Source organism: Ambystoma mexicanum, chromosome 4q (assembly GCF_040938575.1).
Source record: "Ambystoma mexicanum isolate Mex_15411 chromosome 4q, UKY_AmexF1_1, whole genome shotgun sequence".
Lineage (NCBI taxonomy): Eukaryota > Metazoa > Chordata > Amphibia > Caudata > Ambystomatidae > Ambystoma > Ambystoma mexicanum.
In genome coordinates, this window is record NC_090928.1 from 306,955,205 (window position 1) to 306,982,301 (window position 27,097).

The 27,097-nt window shown below is 41.8% G+C and overlaps 1 protein-coding gene across 3 annotated transcripts in view; it reads left to right on the top strand.

Moving 5' to 3' along the window:
* The window catches only part of SYTL3 (synaptotagmin like 3), a 778,488-nt gene that overhangs the window by 362,977 nt on the left and 388,414 nt on the right, over positions 1 to 27,097 (top strand). For all 3 annotated transcript variants that reach the window (XM_069607884.1, XM_069607886.1, XM_069607885.1), the window contains exon 6: positions 26,642 to 26,708. In XM_069607884.1, coding sequence (XP_069463985.1) covers positions 26,642 to 26,708 — 67 coding nt within the window. The remainder of the gene's footprint in view (positions 1 to 26,641; positions 26,709 to 27,097) is intronic.

Below are 27,097 nucleotides of genomic sequence, written 5' to 3' on the forward strand. Positions count from 1 at the left end.
GAAACAATGCAGAAAGTGTACTAAAAAAACAATTATCGCGTATCATAATTGATGTGGTTGGCAAAAAACACAGATATTACCATGTTAGAAAAAATTCAAATATCTACAATGTTTGCAGATGGAATAATTGAAACTAAAAAGAATGTGTCAGAAAACATGTCAATAGTTCAAGTGCCACATGAATTAAGTAGTTTTTCAGCCAGGAATCCATGCCTCTCATCATTTGTGTAAGGATGATAATTGCGTCAGAATAACGGCACCACAGGGTATGAAGACCAGAATTCTTGTTCCTCTGCTTACTATCCACGTTATATTGTCCTGTACAAAGAGCAGTGAGAACACTTCCCAAAACAGTGTCACAGCTCAGAGGCGTACACACCATCCATTTGTACTGCCTGAAACCAGGAAAATGTGTCCAGCAAAAATGGGAAGCAATGAACATATAGGAGCCTAACCCCTGTTTTTAACCGCCATATTTTTGAATCTGTGACCAGCAGAGCAGTGAAATAGGAAGGAACTCTACTAATACTACTGCTTATCTGAAGAGGAATTTCAAGGGGAACGAACATCTTTTAAAAAGCATAAGGTATCGCTATTGGCAAAGAAAATTACTGTTTTATTCCCTTTAAAATCATTTGTTTCCAAGTAGGGATTAACATCTTATCAGAGCCCTGCTTGGAAACCTGACTTCGGAAGTGAAATGACAGGGCATGTAATTAGGGTTTCCTGTTTATTTTATTTTTTTACTTCCAGTGGTAGTTTCCCAGTGTTTTTTAAAAAAATGCAGAATCTGTGTTTTTCAGTGTTTTCCCATTTGCCCCGTTCAAAAAATCACAGATAAGTGTAAACATCACATTTTCAATTTTTTTTTCATTACCTGCATAAGTAGGGTAATATCTCTCAGAGCAAAATGTTAGGAACACTTTCCGGAGAATTAATGCGTTAATCCAGTAATATCTAACATTTCTAAAAGTCAAAATCATGCCATACCTTTTCAAGGACTCTTTGCCCATCCTTGCCCTTTTTTTTCTTCCCATGAAGAACTTGATTTGTGGAAACGACCTTTCCACACTGGCACTGTACACGGGCAAGGCCAAAATATGCAACACACAAACTATAAATCTGGCCACTGTTGGCGCTTTCCCACCCAATGCTCATGTACTTGGTGATGCAGATGCTCAGGAACAGGCTCTGCTAAATAGGCATTGAACTGGGTGCCCAGAGTCTTACAGTCATTAAAACGGTGAAAAATAAGCATATTCTTTTCAAAGCCTTGACACATTTATTTTTTACGGAAGGGATCAAGTACTTGCACGGCAAACCACAAAGAGGCTTCACTCATTTTAAATGACATGGTGACTGATGGGATGTTACTACACAGCATTACTTGACATTTTCCAAACCTTTTGGAGTAGAATATACAAAACCACTCAACAGTCCGGTTTGCCAAGTGGCAGACATTCCAGTAGTGCACATGCTACAGGGCCAAAGTCACTGAAATATTCACCCAGCTTACCTTCAAATAAGAGCTGGAACTCTATACCAGTGACATTGGTACACTTGGTAAATATGTGTTTTCAGATTCCATCCTTTTCATTATATCATCTACAGCCGTCACGTTCTCTTGCAAAGATCTAAGAACACAGTAGACTGTACTTTTCTTCAGCCCACTATCAATGTGTGCCCACAGATCCTCACAGTACTTGCCTGAGGCCTCATCAGTAAGTAGAAAATCGACAAAACGTCGCCACATCACCACCGGCAAAAAGGAGACCGTTGGAACAACCTTTTCTTTCGTGCCGTACAAAGTGCAAAATGTTAAGTATTTGCATTTCATTTCACGTGTATATCTAAATAGTGCACCAGAATGGACCACAAAGTCAATTGCATTCCTGATCACTTCTGAGGACTTTAAAGCTCCTTTTAAAATTCCATCGAGTAAGTGGCAAGGGTCTTGCATGGGGAAGGCCTTGAAATCAGCATTGACCTTAGACAGATCATCACATAACGTTTTCATATAACTTGCAGAATCACTGCAAATACACTACATCACTCCAATTCTTCCCAAATTCCCAAACTTGCTCGGGACTTTGATATGATAGGTTATTTATAACGTGCTTAATACTCAGAGGTTTCTAAGCGCGGACCCGGTGATCGAACCTGCGTTGCTCCGTGTCGTATGGAGTGCTTGCATAATCCTCAGCGGTCTTGGTTTTGCGGGGCATTTCTCAATGCCAGAGAAGCCTATTGGAACAATTACAAAAGAAAACTACTTAAACTTTGAGAAACCACGGCACTAACTTTGTCTTTCAAATTCAGTCCCAGTGCTTTCTCCTGCAACATCTGGTCCTCAAGTCAAATTCTCTCACCGAATTGTCAAGGACCCATGTCCTTGTACCAAAAATGCATTGCTTTCCATGTGATTTCTATGAATAAACAATTCAATAAATGAAATAAAGTTTCAAAAAAAGCAATCAGTCGGCCCCAGCTGACTACACAATGTTCCCTGATGATGACACATGAATCCATTAAAGTAAGCTATTTTGCTACTGTCTTGTGTGGCTAGACTAGGGCTGCATGCAGTAAATAAAGATAAAAGATATCACAGCAAGCGGGCCATGGGCTGGGCATAGTGAACAAGGCTGGACATACTAATCTTAACTTACCTTGGTTGAATTCGGATGTCTCCTGCTTGGCCTCTTCAGTCCAGTGACTGTTCTGATTGCTTGATAGCAACCTTCTCAAATTCAGTTGGATGTCTGATTTGTTTGCTGCAAAGGGAAAAAAGACATGAACATAACAACACTGGCTGTTAGTGAAGTGTCCCACCATATCAAACGTTCTACATGGCTGACTAGAAACTTTTCCCAGCTAGCAGAACATTAAACACCAGCTATCAATGTCCCTTTCACCAATGGGCGAGGGAGGGCACTGTGAAGGCATCATGAAGTAGACACGGACAATTGAATCAAGTTTGGGCTATAAACTTTTATTAAATCAAAAAGAGGGTTGAAAAAAGGCCTAACTTGTCCAATGCTAAGGTGGGAATTCCCTACCTAAATAAAACGAATGATAGGCTGTGTCAGGAAGTCCAAAGCAAATGTCTGTCTTTGTCCAAACCTATACTTGATCTCACATCTAATTGTATACAGTGTGTAGGGATGTCAGCATTAAAATAAGAAGTGTTCAAATAAAAGTTCAGAGCTTTCCGAAACAACACAATTCTTTGCAATACTTTCCAGCTCTTCTGGCTTAGCTACCTTTCACCATTTTCATAGCGTTCAGTTTCTTAATTTCAGATCACACATTTTCCTTTATTCAATCACAAGCTTGCTGGTGATTTAAGTGGCTTTTCCTTAGGTGGGTGTACTCGGTCTAGGCGCAGTTGTTGGACCACACGGTCCACCACTTACAGGTCATGCAACCGACACACTTTACTTGCTTCTTCCTCATGGGCACGTTGTCACTGTTTCAGCTTCACTGTGGTGCTTAACTTGTTCTAATTTCACATCCTCTTGATGTTTTATCACTGCTTCTCGTGCCACCATTCACTTGTTACACTTTCAAATATGCTCATGGTTCCTGCTACTGCTCATTCTCTCATGTTACACAGTTCTTTGTATTCTTATGGTGCTTGCCAATGCTTGTTCTTTCAGGTTACACTGTTCCTTTTTTATCAGGGAATTGCACAAAACTGCTTTCAATCAGATCTGTATTCAAAAAGGCTTCCTTCCATTCAAATCATTCATTTTGTAGAAACCATCAGTTTTATCTGGCCCTCTCTTGGCCTAGAAAATGCTTGCTTAAACTCACACTATCATTTAATTCACCCTGGAATTTAGCTTGGCTCCAGGTTAGCCTTTCTTTCATTTTTCTCACAGTTCAGTATTCACAAAACCTTTCACTCGGTTTTCTTAGCAGTTTCGTTACATCGTGATTATCCAAAGTATTTAGTCATTTGTCTGAGTTCAAACTGAACCGGCATTCATATTGCCAAATGGTATTTCGCTCACTGGCGAGCGACCCGACCTGCAGCAACCACGTTGTCTACACCTCAGCGTCCCGTAGTCATTCAGGCTTCTCTGACTCACTGGGTACGGTGTCTCTAGGTGCACTTCTCTGTGGCGGCAGGCTCAATGTGGCAGTTGCTGCTCTTGGCTCAGCGTGCCTCTTATCCAGGGTCTTTGCCATCTCGGCTGTACGGCAAGGGAGTCTCTCTGACTCTGGGAGGTATGAAGACCAGCTTTGCTACCAGAGATCTCTTGAATGCTCCCACCACGCTCAGCTTCTGCTGCAACCACTCTGCAGCTCATAGGCACTGCAGGCACACGTCTCTCTGGATTCACCTCCAGCTACTCCAGCAAGCGTTCCACACCTGAGCGGGCCATTTATACCGCCCCCTTGGCTTCAGATGCAGGCAATGTTCATTGATTACATACTGATTTTGATACTCAGCATCCCTCTTCCTTGTCCCAGTACCAGAGGTGTGTCTGTTTGTGTAAGAGTCAATAAAGAGAGGATGTATGGCTCAGGTTTGTCTCTTCCTCATCTCAGTACCTGACTGGTGTTTACTGGGAGATGATTTACTGGAAAGATAGGGAAGGGACTGGTAATAACCTACAAAGACCTGGAGGATATTTGACACATTAGAAAAGGGAAATGGGGATACCGTGTCTCACCCACGGGTGCCTCATTTCCACTCCTCAAGTGTCATCCACCCAGGTGCTCCTCCATTACATATCCACCTGTGGGATACTGGACTCGTTAGAAAAGGGCAATGGGTGATACTGTGTCCCGCCCAAGGCTGCCTCATCTCCACTCCTCAAGTGTCCTCCACCCAGGTGATCCTCCATTGCATATCCACCCCCAGGGTCAGGATCCAATAGCAACGGTCTTTCCCTGGCCACCCTTTGGTATGGGAGCAGAGAATACCCGCAGAGATTAGTGAATTACGCAATGTGGCTCATTATATGGAAATTCAATTATAGAACCAGGAATCCCCTGATCATCATGTGTTTAGGAAACATCATCAATTAAAATATATAAAACCCAAAGTTTCCTCTCCCACAGAAAATCCTTTTCCTGCATGGCACTGAATGAATTCTTCCTATTGCTAACATATTCATTGTGTGTCAGACATGCGCGGTTTAGGGAATGGCCATTTAAAACCGCTCCAACTGACACTACTTGTGGCAAAAAAAAACTTTTTTTTACATATGCCTTTAAGCATTTGAAATTCTTTAACTAGACCATCAAGTCACGAACGAAAGGTCAAATAAAAGGCGCACTTTAAAATCTCACCAAAGAATATCTGATCTGTAGCACAGCAGCATGACGATGTGAAAACACATTTAAAATCTGTTGCTAGCTTTCAAATAAATGATCAGCTAAAACAAAATACCTGTGTTTTAGTTTGCCCAGGTTCAGGGCAAATCTATGAACTGGAGCCTAGGGTGTGCTTACAGAACCAGGCCGTCAGCTCGTCACCAGCTTTGCTTTATTTGCACTCAATGGGCAACTCAATCAAAAGTGCAGGCTCTGGGCATCTTTCAGCACAATTTGGGCAAAGTCGGCGCGCTGCAACATACAACTGATTTACAAACTGCATGTAACATTCTCCTTTGCTCACCCGGGCAGCCCAAGCCTGAAGCGTAAAACTGTCCAAAGCTGTTTATATGTCTTGTACTCTGCCCACATTGTAAGGGTATGGTGAGTTTCAATGCAAGTGCCCTGGATCATTTGTTCAACACCTAGCTATGCCCCTCAGTCCTGCACACACCACTCTGGCAATCCGCGTCCCCCCATCTTTCAGGATAAAACCGCACTTATCGGGGCATCCTGATCCCCAGAACTCGGGGCTGCCCAAACTATAAAACACTTCAGATTTGCAGGTGGGTGCGCTGCCCCGGCCCTTACTGGATCAAAGCAAGACTTAATGCACCACTGCGGCTCTGCTAGGTGCAACTCAGCTGGGAGACGGTAGATATTTCGAACATTTCTGTATTAAAAAAGAATGCACTGAGAAAATGAAGGGGAAGAGTGTCCAGGGTGACATGTGGTTTTAACAACGATGCTTCAGGAGTCCGTTCATCTGAATCGTAGAGTCCCCCCTCCACACCCCACCCGCCATAGGGCTCACAAAATCAGAGAACGAACGCACCATATATACCTGGTTTACAGCAAACCTTCGAAATAAAAATGTTGTTTTGATTTTTAAATCCTCCTTATTGCCGAGCCGATGTGGTTGAATTGCTGAATGATCTACAGTTGCACGCACCAGGACCCCTGCATTCTAATCCGGGCTTCACCACTTGATCAAGTAGTGTGATCTTGTTCTTTTGCACTTTCTGCCATAAATGGGGGTGCTTGAAGCCAGGGTGCCGCCCATATTAAATGCTATGAACACAAAGGCGCAAGACATGAATTTGCATGTTACTTTGGAGGCGTGCACATGTTTTTTCAAAAAAACGCTCTATAGACTGGGATTAAAACTCCTACATGCAGTTGGTTAGAGCTCTGCACATAATCTAAGAAAACGCCTCTACTGAATTCCCACAATTTGAGTTGGCCTGAACTTACCTTGAAAAGCGTGCTGGGCTGAGTGGGCTGGACACAAGCAACAGTGATACCATCCAGGAGGTGTCGGGAGCCACACATGTTTCCAACAAAGCACAGCTGCTTATATGGGGACAGGATTTCGTAGGCATGTGTTTAACATAATTATTTATTTATGGTTTACAGTTCCTGATTGTAAGGAGTGTGAGAAACGAAAGGGTGTCTCACTTGCTAGTTCTCTGGGATCTCTCTCTCAGGTGGCAATGGCACAGCCACGCATTTGGATCCAGACCCTGGGGATGGATCAGTGCGGGAGGATCACCGGGATGAAGGATCTTCGGGGAGTGGGGGTAAGACAACCGATGGTGACACTTGGTAATCCTCCTTTTCCTGTGCCCATACCCCATCTATTTTTTAGGATTCTCTAACGTCCCAACTGCCCCCCCTTCTACAAAAACACTGGTCTAAAGAAGAGGACGACTAGGAGTAAAGAGGCTAACCCTTATATATCTCATTGGACATGTCCCATTAATCAGGTCAGGCAAAGTCAGGCACTTGACCTTAATCACATACATCTGATACTCATTAGCGGCCCCCACACGGATAAAAGGTGGAACATAGAGATACACTCTGAGCAAGGTGAGATACGAGAAGGAGCAGATCTTCCAGGGCGAAGGCAAACCCACTGGAGAAGGTTGACCGATCGAGGGACTAGAACGAGGGGTAGAGAGAACCCGAAGATCCCTACAGGAAGTCGTTGCCTCTGGGAAACCACAAAGGATATGCAGAGAAAGTCAAATTGCAGACAAGAAGAAGCCTGCATTGTGTTTCAAGGATGCCACCGACCCTCCGGGGTGAATGGCAGAGTAGGGGAGGTGAGGCCAAGCCTGTGTATCAACCTTGACTTGGGAGTCAAAGCCGAAGAGAAAAGAAAGGAATGCGCACAACTGATAAATTAGTGAAATACATGAAAGGCAAGTTTGTGTCAAGGAAAGATTGGAGCCTCAACAGTGTATCTTACAATTGAAGGTTGCGCATGTGCTTATGAGACGTGAATGAAAGCAAATCAGTAGTGAACTTTAAAGATCCTGATAACTGTGAAGCCAGTGATACAGAGTAGTGGAGTGGTCCGGCGAAAGGAAATAGCCCACTCGAAAGTAATGCCTTGTTAAAAAGTAACAAAGTGAACAAACTTTGAAATGCGCAATGGTCAAGATTAACCCAGTGAAAGGGGAAGTTAAAAGGTAATTGCTTTAAGAGAGAAGATATCTTTGAACTTTGCTGAGTGTAAACTACCAAGACAAAGAGACACTGGGGCAAAAACCAGAAGGGAGAGACAGGAACATCATTTCACCAGAATGCCAGGAGTAGCGGAAGTGATATCACATGACCCTTGACCTCTGATGACATCACAGAACGTGATGTCATTTGACCCAACACCAAAGTGACATCACTGGAAGCAATGGAACACAACCTTTTACCCCTTGATAAAACAGGAAGCGTCATCACATTGCATTGCTCCTAAATACACTACAAAATGGTTACGATATCACTAAAATGTGATATACATTTCATGCAAGAATGGATCACCATATGTATTGTTAATATCAGTGTGTCATAGGCCCATATTAACAAATTACTGTGAATGCAGGCAGACGTCTAAGGCCATAATGATGTCTTATTATATAGCACTTACTCTTAAGCGCTTTATATAGAACAAATATACACACACTATCACCCAATTTGTGTTGATACTCATTTATCAACCTCAGAAGGATGAAAGGCTAAGTTGAGGTGTTTAAGAACCAACTAAATCATAGACTCACCCCCTGAAGTGTGCCTGAAATAAACCTTTAATGAGTCTGGCAATTATTGTATACAATTCCAGAAAGAGAAATTATTTGTTATTCCTATTCTTTCTTATTTAGGGTCAATGCTCAAAGTGTTACACTTGTGCAACCCCCAGTTTTTTTCAATAGGCCTGAATAAGAAAGCCAGCCACTCCAGAAACAAAGAGCACATGGTGCTGGCCACTGCCCAGGAGCTTCAACTAAAAAAAAGATATGCATATATATATATTTTTTTTTAGGGTTTGCAAGGGAGACCTCAGGGGTTGTAGTTGCAACCCCTGGTGACCCCCAAAATACCTCCCTGGGGAGAGATAAAGTGAAAATTGAAGTGGTACTGCAGAAATCTATGGAAAAAGCCTCACACATTCGAAAGTCTTTGACATCCATGAAAGGTCTGAGCCCGACCGAGGGAGACCTGGAATATGAAATACGATAGGGCAAGTGAACCCCTAACAAATGTGGATAAAGCTTTGGGAAGAGAACCCCTGTAAGTGCTGCGATTGTGAGGTCCGAGCCCGACTGAGGGAGACCTATGTGACGTTGAATCAGGTACTTTTTGTGTTGAAAGATCCGATGCCCAACAGAGGGAGACCTACGTGAACTTTTGTTGAACTGTGGAAGAACTTTTGGAAAACTGGAATAAGTGAATTTAACGTGGAAGTCCAAGCGGGTCTCGAGCCACCTTTTGAACTGTCTTTTTTTTGGATAACCTGAGCCAGAGTGTGTCATCCTTCTTACGGGGGCCCGCCTTACTCCGTGCTGTCCAAAATGGGGAGGAGAGCTGACTCAGCCACCTTGATATTTTATGTTATAACACTGACTTTCCTTTGCATACACATTCCCCTTTACACCCTTTTTGTATAAGAGATAGAGCAGACATTCAGTTTATTTTTAGTATAGGCCATTTTTATTTGACATAGACTGACTAGCACTGTGTTTTCCTTATTATTTGATGGTAGTGACTACTCACATCATAGCTTTAGGGCAAAGTAGGAGTTTTTCCAAACCCCAAGAATTGAATAAAGGTTTTGAAACGTTTACCTCTTGTGTCAGTGTTTTACTTGTGATACCATGCCTCCCTTACAGGAGGTACGTCAGGCCCCCTGCACAGAGAAGCACATACAGCCAATCGGAGCATGCCCCCTGCAGGCCTTGTAAAGCTTCCCTCTTCCAGGAACAATGAAACTGCTCGGAGGCACAGAGAGCTCAACTGAAACCAGTGTTTTCCACATTCCCTCGAGGAAAAAGAAAACAATCTCGGTGACTTTAGCCATGCTTTTTCACATTTTACAGAAAGTCTGAAAGTCGGAAAGCATATACATAATACAGCCTATAGTTTTGCCCACCTTTTCTCACCACAGTTTAGGCAAAGTTCAATAAGAGCCTTACTGAGGTTTCATACAGCTCCCCATTGAAGAAAATCACATATGCATATGTGCCTTTTAAGTTTATAGCAGCAATGCTCAGATGTACAACATATTGAGTGCATTATTCTGTAACTAGGGACCTCTCTTCTGCAATACACTGTTACAAGTTAAACAAGATCACTCCTCATTACTCCTACATCTATGACTATCAACTCCACTTTCACAGCTAATGACCTAGATGAATACTTCACTGCAAACATTTACTAAATTAGAGACTCTCTCCTGATTTTCCTCACAATCACTTCTTCTACATTCTACATTCCGCCTACTCTACCATCATCCTCTGCCTCTATCTCCCACTATAGTCACACTAATACTGAAGAAGTCCTATCTCTAATGATGAAGGCTAACCCCTTGTGTGCCCGATCAGACTGTCTTGCTCATCAGCTAGTCAAACCTATTGCCCCTTTAGGGGCCTCTCACCTAGCTGAACTCTTCAACCTGTCCTTTGACTCACTTTCCTTCTCTCTATTTTCAAAACAGCCACAGTCATCCATCTTCTAAAAAAGGGCCTCTCCTTCCGTACTATTCTAAAGTGCTCAAAAGGATTGTGTTCAACCATCTCACCAATTTCTTAGACATCCACAACCTTCGAAACCCCCTTCAACTAGGTTTTCGCTCCTGTCACTCCAAGGAAACTTCTCTCAGGAATGTGTCCAACTTAATCGCCTCTACTAACCACTCCAATCTATCCTTGATCATAATTCTCGTTGACCTGTCCACTGCCTTTGACACTGTTGTTCACTTTGATATCCTTAATACTCTATTTCTTCTTGGTATTCGTGATCAAGCCCTTGCCTGGATTAGCATCTCATCAATTCTCTGTCTCCTGAAGCAACAACACCTCTCAGCTGACGACACCCAAATCATTTTCTCTTTTCCTGAACTCTCCTCTGGTCTCTCTATCAACATTTTCAACTGTCTCTCTACCATTGAATATTGGATGGCTTTGCACTGTCTGATGTTAAACTTTGCCAAACAGAGGTGATCTTCTTCCCTGCCAAATGGCCTCTCTCATATCTTTCTCTGCCTATCTAGTTCCCACCTGATACTCTACCCTACTCGTCTTCAGCTAGAAAGCTCTGGGTCATCTATGACCCTTCTCGCATCTTCTATACTTTCATCTCTGAAAATGCAACAGTAGCTCATCTCAACCTCCTAAATATTATAAAAATCAGGCACATCCTTCTTTCAACACCACCAAGCATCTCCTAACCATTCTTGTCTTCTCTAAACTGGGCTACTGTGCCAGCACCCACTTTCATCTCCCCAACTATATCTTCTTTCCTCTCGACACGATCATTAACTTTGCTACTGGGTTGTACTCCTTCACGTCACACCTACTTCCTCATACCATCACCAGTATGGATGGCTGACTATGCAAAACGGAGCTCGTTTTAGGCAGTATATGGGCTGTATATATTTAAATTTCTTCTCCTGGCTCACAAATCCATCCATAGCATCTATCCTCGTCTATCTATCTCTACAAGCCTTCTCATAATCTCTGCTCTGCCTCCTCGACTATCCTTGTCGCTCCTCGCCCTTTCTGTGCTTCCTCTCGCTTCAGCTCTTTCTCTCTTCTTGCTCCACTTGCATCGAATTCTCTTCCCCGTACATCCGAGAAACAGTCACATGGATTTGTTCAAAACCAAACTAAAAGCCCACCTCCTTGCCTCCAAGTTACCTGCTTAACCTACTTCTCATCTGCCTTCTAGCTAACATGTTTCCTTCGCCTCTAACCTGCCACTGTCCCTCACTTTCTCTGCCTCCACTCTAGCACTTCATACATCATGGTAACATCCCGAGCACAGCTGGCCGTACCTCCTATCTACACTTAAAACTGTCTAATGTTGGTTTTCCTTAACCTGTATGTCCACTTATATATTGTCCGCAGTGACTGTTCCATTTACTCCCCTCCACAAGCTGGTCAGAATATCCCTCAAACTCACCTCGTGTAAGAAGCTCACTGATTCAAATCTAATTTCTTATCCATTCTACTTTTTTGTGATCAAAATAGCATTGCTCCTCCCGTCTATAAATAAATAAATACATTTGCATACCCAGAATACTTTGCAAGCAAAACATATTTTAAGCCTTGCAATGATATTATGGACAGTTTCAGAAAATGTCATGGTTCTTTACGTACACAATTATTTTGCATTCCATGCAAAATGTTTGCAACATAGTACAGCCTAATATTGTTGGGTAGGATTATACAAGTGCTGAGTGAAACAGTTTTTGTATAGCAGATAGTTAACATATAATTTGTTAAGGTTTATGGAACTGAAAATGTGTAAAGAATGCAGATTGTGTTAAAATCATTCTAGCTGTCTGACTATTCATTGCCCTAATACTATATTCAGAAAATGCCAGGCATAGTCCATATCCATTATCCGTTGCAGGCCATGGAAATGATATTGCAATGTTGCTCTCCGCTTATAGGGTAATGTTAGCAATGCTAGAGTAGGAAACGCTGAGCATGACATTTGCCTACTCAAAATCCTTATTGGGCAATTTAATATTGGAGTTTTATAAAGCGGTAACTTGCAAGATTACTGCTTCCAAGCGTTTGTGTGACCCATGTACAAAGAATAGGACGCATGGAGAGAGGATGCGCATCCAAGTACGGTGCTTACTAACAGGCAGTATCCCATATCTGAGCTGAAAGCTAAGTTATATAGTGTGGGCGATGCTTTTGCTAAGGCACCACGAGCAAGAGAAATTCTGGCGCCTGAAAGTTATTCATATTACATCAAACAAGTTAATGTAGGTACAAGTCTGGTAACCTTTCACAGAGCCATTGCAAGCAGAGCCAACCATGTCTGGTAATTTCTAAGTGTGGCCTAGAAGTTAGCCATAAGTTATAAGTGTGGTAAGGTATAGGAGTCGTGTGTGCGGAGAGATTATTAGGTTAATTGCGTGCAGGCATATTTTAGTTAGATCTTCTGTTCATGGAGCCACATTTTCATATTAGTTCATTAGCTTTTAGAGTTTTAAGGCCATGCTCGCATAGCAGGGTAATGTAAATAGGCTAGACCAGAAAATCACGAGTATTTAGTTTAGTTTAGTTTTATTAAGAGAGAAAGCTAATGTAAGATAAGTGCTGTGCCTTCTTCCTTATTCATTCCTGGGTAGGTGGGAATTGTCTGTTTGCGCTGCTCAAACTCTTCTGAGCGACACCCACAAGAACCTGGGTAAGCGCACAAGCTGAGAAACAGAAGCTAAGGGTGAACAGTACATGCATGAACTTGGAGGCATACGTTCTAATGCCTGTTGTGAAAGTGAAGGTAAGAGCACATTCTTGCATGATGGAACTTGGAGAAAGAACTCCTAAAGCATTCGAGACAGTGAGGATAGCCCAGGGGCAACACGTTTATCTTGGAAGCAACGCAACCCAGCGCCACAGAGGTGTGAATCCCGATCCCGTGCATAGAAACCACTGGTATTAAGCCTGTTATAAATTAACATTAAAATTAATTAAATAAATAAAGTTAAACTGACAGCTCAACCCTAAACACTGAAGTCATCGTTCTCCTTTTTCAAGAAAACTATAAGAAAATTAAATCTTTACACTACATTGACTGTTTTACGCCATTATTTTTGTCAAGTCAGTCACAATCGTTTCTTTCAACTCAGAACCATGTGAACGAGAAGGGCTGGAAAGATTGGGAGTAATGTTGACAATATTTGTATGCATAGGGACAATGGAGCTACTCAAACATATGAGGACAGCATCGTGCGCAGCAGGATGGCTACCGTTTGCATTGTTGGTTAAGGGTATATAATCTGCTTTTGAGAACAGTAAGGCCTCCCATGGCCTTAAGCCCATTGGACTGTGAGTACTTCCATATACTTTAAATATCGGTGGTGGGCTCTGCTTCTGTTTAGAGAGTTTTCAGGTGTGGTTAAGACAGGAATGGCTCCCTCTTCATGGAGTGCATCAGTAATGGTCCCTATTTATAAACGTGCATTGGCAAAGACAATAGCTTTGTCTTTTGTGTTTTACTGGGGTACGAATTTGCCAGTCACCACCAAAATAGTATTTCTTGGACATAAGATGGCAACAGCTGAAAAATGGGGTGAGTTCCTTGATACCAGGGCCTGGCAAATGCCTACCTAATACCTATGCACAAGTGAAAACTGTTGACTTTGCCAGTGTTTGTTATTAACTGGGTTTCAGATGCAAAGGCACACACACAATGCTTATCAATCGAGTGGTCGAAGGCACACTTGGTCAAGACATTTTTACTACACCAGTTACACATTTACAGCTGACATTAAGTCAGTAACTCTATGAAAACTGCTTTGAAATAACACTGGCAGGACTTTCACAGAACAGAGTTTGATGTTATTGATTGAAAAAGCAGGCTCAAAGAGATCTCAGCGGGATACGTTTTGGTTGGAGATGGGCAGGTATTGGGTTGGAATGGAAAAAGAGGCCAGCATTCCCAAACAACGCACACTGTGTGTCTTTCCCTCCTCACATCTCATCTCTCTCCTACCTTCACTTCCCATGACAAAAGTTTAATCTGATTGGCAGTGTTTCCAGTGCCACATAATAGCAGAAACTTAAAGGGCCACTGCAGTGGGGTTAGCTTGTAGAGGTTAATTGCCCTCCAGCACTCTGCGAAAAAATATCCTGCTGAAGGCTGCTGTTGAATTACCTGGGAATGTGGGTGGAGGAGACACAGGTCATGCTCAGGGAGCAGCTTGGTTTCTGCTTACAGAAGAGGTACCATGCAGAGGATCACTGTTTCACGCTGCCATTCTCTGTCTAGAAATATATGGGCAAAGGCTTAAACACTATGTTGCTCTCTTGTTGACTTGTGCAGCATTTGACAGGGTGTGCTGTGAAGGTGTATAACTAAAGCTGCCGCATAAGGACATTCTGGATTGAGGCATCAGGCGACCTGGGTGAGAGTACACTTTGGTAGGGGCACATGCATGTACTAAATCCCTAAACACTGTGAAAGGACTACAACAAGGATGCATCTTAGCATCTCTTCTTCTTAAATATTCACATCAGACATGGTGGCCTGCATTGAAAATAGCATCTCATATTCACCCATGATGGAAAATAAATGCCCAGCAGCTCTATTTGAAGCTCCTAGTATAATGTTATGGGATTTAACCTCTCTGGGCCTTCAGCAAAAGCTTGACTCTTTTAGGGGGTCTTTGTGATAGAAACCATCTTTTGGTACTTAATCGACACAACTGAAATGCTGGTATTCGGCAAAAGAGCAGTTAATACATGAATTCGTGTTGGGTTAAAGACACTCTTGAGGTTGCTATTAGATATATGTACTTAGGAGTGGTGCTTTAATTATCCTTGGATGGGATGGAGATAGCATATACTGGAAACAATAGGCAGCGCTAGATCCTGGGTGCGTGCTCGTCTCGTGGCGACGGCAATTCACTGGACTTGCCATTGATCAACTAAGTAGAGCATCTCAGTGACAGTAATAGAAATCCTCCCATGAGGATATTGTGTTCGGGAATGAAAAGGTCACAGAGATTAAGAACATTTGGATCTTGGACATGGTGAACATGTTAAGACTACTAACCTTAACGCCTGTGCATGATGTTGACCTGTTTTTGATTGAGGCACGCCAAGCCAATTGAATTGTTTACAAGAACATTGGCATTGAAGGAAAGCTGATCTCGTAACCGGTTGCTTTATACCTTGTGCAAATGGTTCTCCATGTGATTTGTTCCGGGGTATATTGCTAAACCTATGCTTGAATATCAAGGAAAGAAAGTCAGTGGTGAGGGAAATTTGGGGTTATTTATGAAACATGCTACTGAATCCAAAAGTACCACAGACTGATAAAAACCTTGATTGGGGGTAGAGATAATTTATTCCACCGACTTGATCCAATGTTATGCCACTCCCTTATGAACATTTTGCCTAGAATAACTCTGCACCGTGGAGTTTGGGGGAATTTGGGTTCCATGCCCGACATTTACATCTAGTGCCACTATGGAGAGATGCTGGTGTTTGAACAAAAGCACTTGCACATGGAATATTGTCTGTGTGCTAAAACCTTGCAATATTGGGTTGTGCTAGAAGGATGCATAAAGACCACTGACTATGTAAATGATGGGTCCAGATTTTAAGAACACAATATAAAAAACGTACCATTATAGCATTGCATGGATGATGAGAACTATTTGTGAATACATCAATGTGTGCCGTCAAAGAGAGTGATAATAAACTGCTACATGTAATTCAATTACAGCTCCACCTGCTTGGTTTACCATTAGCAGGCATGTTGCCCCAAAAGCAGATTTGAAGGGTATAATTGTAGCCCTGTATAGGTTATGAGGTGCAGTGAGTATTGAAGTATTGTTATGCTCCCCACTCTTGTTGTTATGCACATAACCATCCAGGATTACTTATTCACCATTTCATCATCAATCCAGTCCACCAGACCATGGTTCTGATTTGGCCTTAAATTATGAGTCCCCACTTTGAATAGTAGTGAAGTAAACAAACTACATGGTACGCAAAGCCATACATATCCAAGCTAGAGCCTGTCTACGCAGTACGATCAGAACCAACCTCACATCATTGCTCCATCCCCAGGGAATTAGGTGCTCTCCTCGCGTGAGATGATCATCTTATGCTGTGGCCAGAGATGAGGGTGCCCCTTAACCTCAGAGCTAAGTGCCTTTCCAAGGACAAATCCGGTATTGGCAAAACAGCAACCTTCCCTTCTTTTATGCACCTTATTTTGTATTTTCCCATCTACTTAATTTTCCCTCTAATGCATCCAGTGAGGATACAAATACTCAGTACATTTATTAATTCACATCAGGTTTCTGCTATCACCGCAAGCCTGCTAATGGGGATCCGTCTGCAATTCTTATGCGCGCCAGAAAACAGATTTTCCCTCTTAATCCTCTACCTTTGCACGGGAAGAGCAAACATGCTGACATTACATGAACACTCAGAGCCATCCCCATGACAAATAGATATGGCACATCAACCATTAAAAGTACACGGTGCACAGACAGTACATTGCATTACAGGACGCACCAGAAGGACAAAGTACTTGCATACCTTTTACTAAAACTGGAACACAGCCCTGCGGCGTGCGCAACCACAAAACACCCAACGGGCGGTTCTCTGTAGAAAATATTTGAAGTTTTTGTTTAGTATATCATCAAAAACAGGGGTTTCAAAGTTGAAGTTGTTTGGGGTAAAAATCAGAAGATGTATTGTAATTAGTTGTTTATTGAACTTTCTCAAATTGAAATCTATGCTTGTCATCCAATATATCAATAACACCAGCTTATCCAAAAGTTACCAAATACCACATACATAAATGTGCATTCTAAAATGTATATAAACTGTCCAATTACATATTCCACATATCAATTATTTCCATCTATCCATACCTCATATTCGTGTATGTTATCTTTTTTGTTTGGACAAAAGTAATGATCTCTCCTTATCCTTCTCCCATTGCATGAAAGCTATTCATGCCTGGATAATATTCAGCTGATGATTTAATGGAGATAAGACTGGAACTCCTATCCTTACTGGCTCAGCTGATCTCACTATCCTTATGCTTCTCCCATTGCATGAAAGCTATTACTGCCTGGATAATATTCAGCTGATGATTTAATTGCGATAAGACTGAAACTCTTATCCTTACTGGCTCAGCTGATCTCGCTATCCTTCTCCTTCTCCCATTGCATGAAAGCTATTACTTCCTGGATAATATTCAGCTGATGATTTAATGGCGATAAGACTGAAACTCTTATCCTTACTGGCACTGCGAACCTCACTATCCGTATCCTTCTTCCATTGCATGAAATCTATTCGTGCCTGGATATCATTCAGTTGATGACTTAATGGAGATAAAACTGAACTCTTATCCTTAGTGGTTCCGCTGACCTCGCGCCCGCCTGCTTCTCGTCCCCTTGCATGTGTTCTCTTCACACAACATCAACTAAGACTAAACATCTTAGATTCTAACTCAATGACAACTTTTCTTGTAATTACATTTCTTTGTAATTATGTTGTTTGTATTTGGTAAGTTGGGAAACCATGTCCAGTGGAGCTCAGAGAATGTTGTACAATCATATAACAAATAACATAACTAAAAACAAGACATGTTTAAGTAAAAATGTAATTAAAAATGAATACAAAATCAAAAAAGAAACAAAAACTTAGAGAAACACCAAGTAAATGGGTCAGACAAGGAGCCTAAACATTTGGTGATCATGTGGCTAGGACGGTATTGGTATTGATTCCATAGAACACTTCAAAGAGAAATAGAAACGTCTTAAACCCATGCTGGGATGCCAAAGAGTAGGAGTAATTCTAAATGCTATGGGAAGACACTGCAACCTAGAAAGCTTGCTTCTGCAATTGGGATTTAACAGCACCAGAGATTTGAGGAATTAGCTGATCCCGACTCTGTGAAGTCTGTGTAACATCTCAGCCAAATAGCTCAATTGGCTCAGATTCACTGATTTAGAAATTAAGCAACCCAACTTGAAAAGCATCTGATAATCTCTGTTCACTCCAGGACAACCACATTATGTGCACCTGCTATTTTCTGCCTGTGCACCTGAAGTGAAGTCCTATCTTGTCTTTCCTTAATTGACAAAGTGACTATCATCAACGCCTTCACTGCTTCTCTTTGCTATCTTCAGGATGCAGAATTTACAAAATAGTACCATCTGCATCCTCCTGAGACTGAGCAAGTTTGAAAAATATGCTTCTGTCCTTGTCTCTCTTGATTGTCTCCCGGTTACTAAAATAATTCTATCCCTCCCCATTTTCCACTGAGCCACGAGGCCCTCTTTCATCCTCAGCAAGTTTAGAAGCTATGTCTTGTCCAGAAATCCTTCCGACCTCATCTGTTCACCAAAGCATGTTTACAGCGCAATGCCTTTTAAAAAAAAATAATAGCAGTCATACTTTTGTGCTCGTCTCCGCTTCGTTTTTTCCATCTACCAAACTATCAGGAAAGTGGTATGTAATTGAGCAGAAAGACGGGGGCTCAGGTTCCAAATCCAGGCAACATTGGCTGCAAATTATTTCCCCCCTCCAGTCTAAACATGTGCAAAAGCTGTTATATTAACAGAGGCTTGTAGAGTTGTAAATTCAGCCTTAGCTCCAGTTATCTCATTATACAATATGGGTGTCGTCAGCGTACAATTGCAGAGAAACATCCTAAAATGAAAGAAAATGAAAGTGGGCAACCAAGAAAATATTGAAGCAAACAGGAGAGAGGGGGACCCTGTGGTACTCCACATGTAACCCTTGTAGTGGTAGAAGTAAAATGGTCTAATTAATGTCTCTGTGTTCTCATCTCCAGAAAGGGGGGAAACCAGGTAAGGGTGATGCAGGACCTGTTAACATCCAATGACTAAGTGCTAATTAAAATGCAATAATCAATCACATCAAAGGCTGGCAATACGTCAAACATGACCAACAGCACCCTATGGCGTCTGTCAACTGTGGCCAAAACATCATCCCAAAAGCCCAAAAGGCCCTCATGATTACAGTGTGGGGTTGCTTTCCAAAGAGTGCACGGATATATTGCTCATTTATCTCCCCAGTAGACTGAATGAAAAACCTCGGATACATGAAAGGCACTTATTCACACATACAAACCCCGCTAGATTATAAAATGGCTCTTATATGGCCTCTTTATTCACCCATAAAACATACATAAATGAATAAAAGCAACAAGAATAAAAATAGTTTAGATAAAATACTTCACGTTGGCACAGCTGCAAAGCACAACATCAACTCGCCAAGATTTCACTAGAAAGCTTCACACCAGGAAGGCAGAGAGATCTTCAAAGCACAAGGGGCTGGAAGATGGTGCGTCCACCCCTTTCAATAAGCCTTCTCTGTCTGACTGCGTGGATGCCTTTCATTTTTAAGCCACCCGCAACTGCTTGATGGAATTTTCCAAGTTTCAACCTGTTGCCAGTTCCCATGGATCATCGGCCGTATGACCCATGGTCACTTGAAGAGGTAAAGTATTCCCTTTCTCATGGCAGTGCGAGAGACAGCATTACTTTCTTTCGGCTCCACAAAGTAATCAGGCGTTAGCTGGCACTTTTATTCAAAACCATCCTTGAGGCACTGCAAACTAACATTGGTGAGAAAAACATGTTTTCTAATGCAAGAATACAGACAGTGTTCAGACTTCCCATCAAAATTCATATCTCACTGAGGAAGGAAAATGCCCATTGCTGCTCTGGGCTCACCCAGAGTGCATTTCACAGAGACTCCTTGTTTTAGTCAAAAACATTACAATTCAAAAGCACTACGAGTGGATACCGGCATGGTTCCTTATCAAGAATTGTCTGAAGCTGATGAATCAACAGGTTTTCTATAACTTAAGAAAGGATTGGAAAATTGGTCATAGACCGAAATGTGGCCAAGACTGCAAGATCTAATTCTGTTTATTCAGTAGTGGAGAAATAATTCCTTCTTTAAGGTTAGGGCGCGCAGCAACTGATTCAAAAGTTGTCATTGGTGTAATGCAAATGTAAAAGGTTCAGAGTGTCAATGTAAATACCGGTCGTGGACCTGATCAACCTCTGCATTTGTAGGTTTTGGGGTACTTGATAACCCTGTTGTGGCAAACGAATTAGCAGGTTGCAGAATGAAGGCCTTTCTTTTGGATTCAATTTGTGGTGATGACAAACTAGTGAGTCTGAGCGTTCAGCTATCACACACCCAAGTTCTGCTTAATAGTTTGTAAATCAGCTTTTCACAGAGGTCATGAGAAGGTCATGAGAAGGAATGAACAATAGGAAACATATGCAAGGGTTAGTCATAGAATTGCCACGTGTGTGGGGAAATAGTCTGTGGCTTATTATCGGTATCAGGTAATATTATCCCCACCAAAAATATCGCCGTACATATGGTCGTCGGGAACGGCCATAGTCGATATTTTTGGTGGGGATAATTTATGGGGTAAATGGATGGGGGGTTGCAGGGGTGTCTCTGCTCCCTTTTAAAATATATGGGGGTTGCAGGGGTGTCCCACGCAGGGTCCATGGGGTAAAATCGCTGCAAAAATATGGGAAAATTTTTGGATAGCGATATTTTTGCGGCGATATTATCACATGGAACCTTATTATCTGCAGAGACAATTTAATTTGCCTGTTATTGTTTCTTTGCCTCAACTGTGGCGTTTTTTAATTATATATCTTTAGGTGTGATTTGTATGCAATTCTGTCTTCTGTTTGTAGCACTGTCTTTAACATTTCATCTTAGTTTAATTTATTTATTTAATTGTTTTTTTTTAATAAGGCGCCTAATACCATACCTGAGTTCGGTTTCTAAGCGCAGATCCAGGATTCGAACCTCTGTTGCACTGCGTATTCTTGCTTCCAAGACCAGCGCGTTGCCCCTCTGTTATTACATACCAATGTTCTGCATGAATCAGACTTTGAAGCATAGTTCTCAGAATTAGGGTGCCCACGAGACTGTGAAACCCCCTCACCGGAGTACTCCTTAAAAGCTTCTTGACGCACAGCTTGAGGGACCGTTGATGATGATCGAAAAGATGTTTTAATTAACTAAGCTTTGGGCCTAATTGTTATTTTCACTGGTGGAGGCGTCCGTTGTAAGACAACATGTTTCAGCTCACAAGATAACAGTATGCGGAAGTGATTAGCACAGATTGTTGGGTTGGGGTTTTGCATCAAAAAATGTGGAATAGTGGGACAGGTCACATCTAAAGTTATTACTTTTGTGTGAGTGCAACTCTACACAATCCATTTCCATCTTCTAAGCAAGAGTGGACATGGCGCTAAAAAAATACAATATTTACATGCAGATTTTGGGGAAATACTGCATGCTTTATTGCTGCAAATCCAAATCCACTACCACCAAACTGGCAGATTTCTTGTAATCAGATGGAATCTCAATATTATCACATTCGGTAGCTGTAATTACTGCACGTGGTACTGGGGGGTCACAATCTGGAAACATTATAAATGAGGCCTGTGTAGTAAAACTAATGAATCTGTACTTGCATTGACTACTTTTATTTAGTGAGCTTTTTGGAGCGAAACAGCATTTTTATTTGGAGAGAGATTTTGATAAAGCATGAAAAGCTATCGGTGAAAGATTCAAAAGCATAGGTTGTCTAAGATGGTGTCTCACAAAAACAATTGAGAAGATGAAGAAAATTGACAGGAAGAGCGTGTTGTAGCTTAAAAATAAGGAGATGATGGCGTTAAAGAATGGCGCTAGATTTATCACTGGCTTCAGTGCCCAAGAAAAATGAGACAAATAATGCCTCAGCATAGGTCTATTTTACATCAGGATTCGAATGTGAGGGAAATAGTAGGTGATACACCACAATTTACTTTCAGGAAGTTGCGTACAGGTAGAGATCTTCTAGTAGGGAGTCCCTATGGTGAGTCCAGGGAAGAACACTAGCTCTTAATAAAGATGGTTGGAATATTTTACATGTAGCAAGTGTTCAGTACGAAAGTTTGGATGCAACAGAGGTACGGAGCATAAATATGAAAGAAGCAGAAATGGGTGGCGCATTGACCAGTTTACAACTGCAATTCCACCTATGTGATGTAGCTCCTTCTATAGGTCCATGTGACAAGGTGTATGTAGGTAGTACATTTTCTAAATCTTAAAGCATGAAAAGAGGAACACAGTTCAGCAGTTACAGATAGTGATCAAAGTTATTCTTTTGCCCTTCATTATGCTGGTGACCCGAGTACTGTTCAATTCATGGAAATCCAAGAGGTCCTGTCGAATAAAAGAGGCGTCAATAGAAAAAGACTATTGTTGCAAATGGGTGCTAAAATGGAAATTCATTAATGGGCTCCTTATCCAGAAGGCCATCATTTTAAGGAAGACTGCAGCGACTTTTAGATAAGTAAGGAATAATGAATAGCGACTAGCTCCCGAGAGTGATGTACACAGAATGCTATACAATAATAAAAGATAGTGTAAATAACATTTTGCATGAAAGGGATGTTGTTTCTAGGATATTTGATCAATCAGTGTCTTAGTTTCGCAATGAAATAGAAGAACTGGTCTCCTGTTGGGCATAAAGGAGAGCTGGCTGAATGCATTAAACCAGTTAGAAATTGTTTGGTTGATCTGATATTCATTGTTTTAAGGAATGTAATCCTGAGCTTGTATGTTCGAATACGTATGAACATACAGGTGCACTATATACATTACAGTTATTGATATTTAATGAGCACTTAACGTCAGATTGAAACTAGTTTAAGATGGTTGTATGATTGGAGCCCCTTGTTACATGATTGTGGTATCACATTAACTTATTGTGAATGGATTTAAAATGCTTGTGACGTGTAAGGAATTTAATTCTGAATTGTTGTGATTAAACATGTGTAGAGAATTATTTGATCAAGCGAAATGATAGCAAAAAAGAAATAATTTGGCGAATTAACTAAACGCCATTTGAGTATGACTCTAGGGAGCAAACCACTCACCGAAGACTGTCCTGAAGAAGGTGGTATCACACACAAAACCACTGAAACCAGTAGACACACATGTAGGGATGGCGAGTAAGCATCTGCCACATTCTACATAATACCAGTTGAGTCAAATAGCTAGCACACTATCCGGCCAGCTATTTAGTCTTCAAAACACAGTTTTGCATACATTTTATCCAGGCTAAAACAACTAGGAAATAGGCTATTAATGTTCCAATATTGCCAAAATATCTTACTGGGTGCATTACCACTTTTTAGTTCTCTCTTTTTCTTGTCTCCCTTTTTTTGAGTAAATCAAAGGGACTTAGATAGCCCTCTTCGCTCTTGAAAAAAAGTATTGTGAGAAATTATAGAACTAGGAATTTGGTTGTGCTCATCACCAAATTAAATAAACACCATTGACGAATTGATTTGTCTTCTTATTCAATCCCCTGATATACAGGCGGCCCACCAGTGCAAATCAAGGCAAGCCCACAATATAGGCAGGGCCAGTTAGCACATTTCTCTGTCCTTTTTCTTGGAACATCGTATGGATTATGCCAATTAACTGGGCTAAGCAATTTGAAGAACAGATGATAGAACAATTATATAATCCTCCACTAACTTACATAATTTGATTACACTTATGGTTTTTGTCTCACTTTTAGAATGTTGGTTGTTCACACAGTTTACCTACTGAGTGCGATAGTCGCCCTCATTCAACATTTGGGTTGGTCTGCCCTTTCCTTTCTTGTTACAAAATACTAGCGCGAGCAAAACCTGTTTAGTCCAATTTTGAGCTTGTGTCCCCTCTAGTGTCTGTGAGTAGCTTGGGGATGTACCATGGGACGGATGGTTTGGTCTTATCCTTGCTGGACTTTAGGGGGGGATGAGTGTCCACCAGTTTCATAGCAGATTTGCTGAATAATTCCAGGAGGTCCGAGGTTTTCCCTGTGGTGGGGAAGTCTGCAAAGTTTTCTTCTAGCTCATTGTCCTGGAATGTTTTGAATGAGCGACGTTGAGTGAGGAAGCATTTATCCTGACCTTTGTGAGCTATAGTTGAGTGGGTGACTGATAATGGGATGACGGCCTGGTCACACCAGTCAAGTGGCATAGGGTTTACACAGGTGATGCAGGGGGATGATGTGAAGACCACGTCTAGGGTGTTGCCTTTGTTGTGTATGGGGGAGCACAATTTGCTTCAGGTCCATGGAAGCGGTCAGCGCAAAAAGGGTGCTTTGAGTGTGGTTGTCCGCCTGCGACTCAGGGACGTTAAAATCACAGAGAAAGACATTGTTTGAATGTGCTAATTTGGCAGAGGAGAGTACGTTGGAGATGTCTGCAATGAAAGAGTCACTCGTGTGAGGTAGTCTGTAGATGAGGTGTTAGGTGATGAATTCCTTGTGCAATAGAGGGAACTGCCGGCGAGTGAGTTAAATGAGCTAGGTCCGAGAGAGGAGGTGATGGAGCATGCCAATCGCTCCTGTGGGTGATTGCCACTCCACCTCCTGCCCTTCCTGGCCGGTCGGCATGTTGAACGGAGTAGCCTTGGGGTAGGAGAATGTCGAAAACATGTCCAGAGGATGGAGTAAACCATGTTTCAGTGTTAAACAGGGCATTAAGTTTGTTAGACGAGATGAGGTCAGCGATCCTTACTGAGCGAGCATTGATCAACATGATAGAGCGGGTGCATGTGGTCCATGGGTGGTGAAGGCGCGCAAGGGCAATATTGCCACATGGCTGGCTTTTTGGAATGCTAGCATGCTGTTACAAGATTTTAATAATATCTTGAATAAAGAAGATCGAAAATATATTTTAAATGGAAAATCTCCAATGAGTGCCACCCATTCTTATTGTTTGAAATACTTTAAAATGATTAAATGGAGAACAAAAATAACAAAGCAAAATGAGAAATGGTTAGCCTGAGTGAGCAAAAGAAAACACGATTCCACATATATGTTTAGATTTCTAAGCTTTTAAGATTTTTTTCTTGCCAAGTCTACTGTAGCCCAGGGAACATTATGAGGCGAGCTATGTTAATATTTGATCAGATCATTTCTTTCAGAAAGGTTATCTGTTTCTTGAAATGAGGTTTTGTGGGGAAAGTTTACAAACAATTCAACTTGCCAGACTTGCTGCTTTCCTGCTGCATTTCAGAAGACAGCTCAAGACTAGCCTCTTCAAGAAGCAGCCTCACCTCTGTTTGTGAAGCCAGTCGGCTCCCTCCTCCTCATCACACCACATTCTCCCTTTCCACCCCAACAACCATTTAACCTTCAATCCCTCAAGCTATTATACACCATCTGGAATCCATCTAACGATGCATCGTGTATCCCTCACATTCAACTTCGAGAGCGCTTCGCTTCTTCCTGTGTGGTAGGTTGATACTCAACAAGGACCCAAAATAAAATAAATAAAAATAAGCTATTATAAATGTTTCCCCTTGAGTGAACTGGAGTATTGGGGTCACAGAGGAGCTCATTAAAAGAAAGAAAGGTTTGAGTGGATAAAATGGTTCTGAACTTAAAATGTTAATTTCTTTTTCAGTTGCCAGATGAATAGGTATATGTGCCAGATCATTGTCCGATTCTACTCAGATCACTTTTCCATTCAAATCTATTACACATATAGGTCATTCTAAGTCCTTGGGAATGAATAAAGGGGAAGGATTTAATTTTTCTTTTGATAGACCAAGCACATGAGATGGTCTGCATGTCCTCCAGGTTGTTGGCATGCTGTTTAATCTGACTCTGTGACATGGTGTTTCCTGATAGAGTGATTTATTTGTCAAGCCTGTCAAAGCAGTAAATCAATGGCTCACACCAAAATGGACACAAAAGCACTGGCCAATAGCAAGCAAAATGTAAGTTAACCCCAGGAGCAGTGAGCAAAGTAGAAGAAAGAAGCAGCAGCCTACATTTCCCGTTAGTGAAGAGTAGAAATGAAAAGAGCAAGACGAGAGTAAACATTTCAGTGCACGTGAAGAGCAAGGACAGGGGACAGAGCGAAGCCAGACTTAGGAGACCAAGAACAAGGCAGAGAGAAAATCAACAAAAGAAGTGTAGCTATTTAGGCCACAGAGAAGCGTTCAATGGCAGCAGTACAGGAGATAAAGGGCCCAATTTATATTTTAATCCACACAGTCCACACTTAAAAGTCAGTAATGGCTAACAACTCAGTAGGTGTCCTGATGGCAATATACAGTGTGTACCCAAGGTGTGCCAGTTTAAAAAGGGCACGACCAATTGAGAACAAACAGAACGTAAGAAACCAGATAGTAAAGTAGATACTGATGCAGTATTATTTGGAAAAGGTAATGTGTTCTTTTGTTGTGTTTTTCTCTCAATGCTCTAGCATGATTTCTGTGGTCCCACCGACGCCACCTCCCTTTTCTGAAACCGTACACGAAAGCGACCCAAAGGTAACATATGTTCATGCCCTTTGTGTGCCATAAGTGTCTTGCTTACATGTAACCATAGCAATGAGCCCTCTTTCAGTTATTTGAATGGGATCAATCGACTGCAGCAAGTGGAAACAGAGCAGACTCCTACAGCGAAGAGCCACCAAGAGCGAGGCAATGGAAGCCAGTGAAAGAAATGTGGCTGCCGCGACACGTGCTTCTATTGGCCCAATCATTTCTTTTGATTTGATTTTGAAGTAAGGTATAGTTACTGGTGCTGGGAGGTAGGTTGCTTAAGCAATAAATCCCGAGCTGGGGGGCCATTACTGCGTCCGGTAATGAGCCATAGTTACAGGCCTGAGCAATGGAGTGCCTTAACGAAGCCCTGGTACATTACCCCAATAAACCCC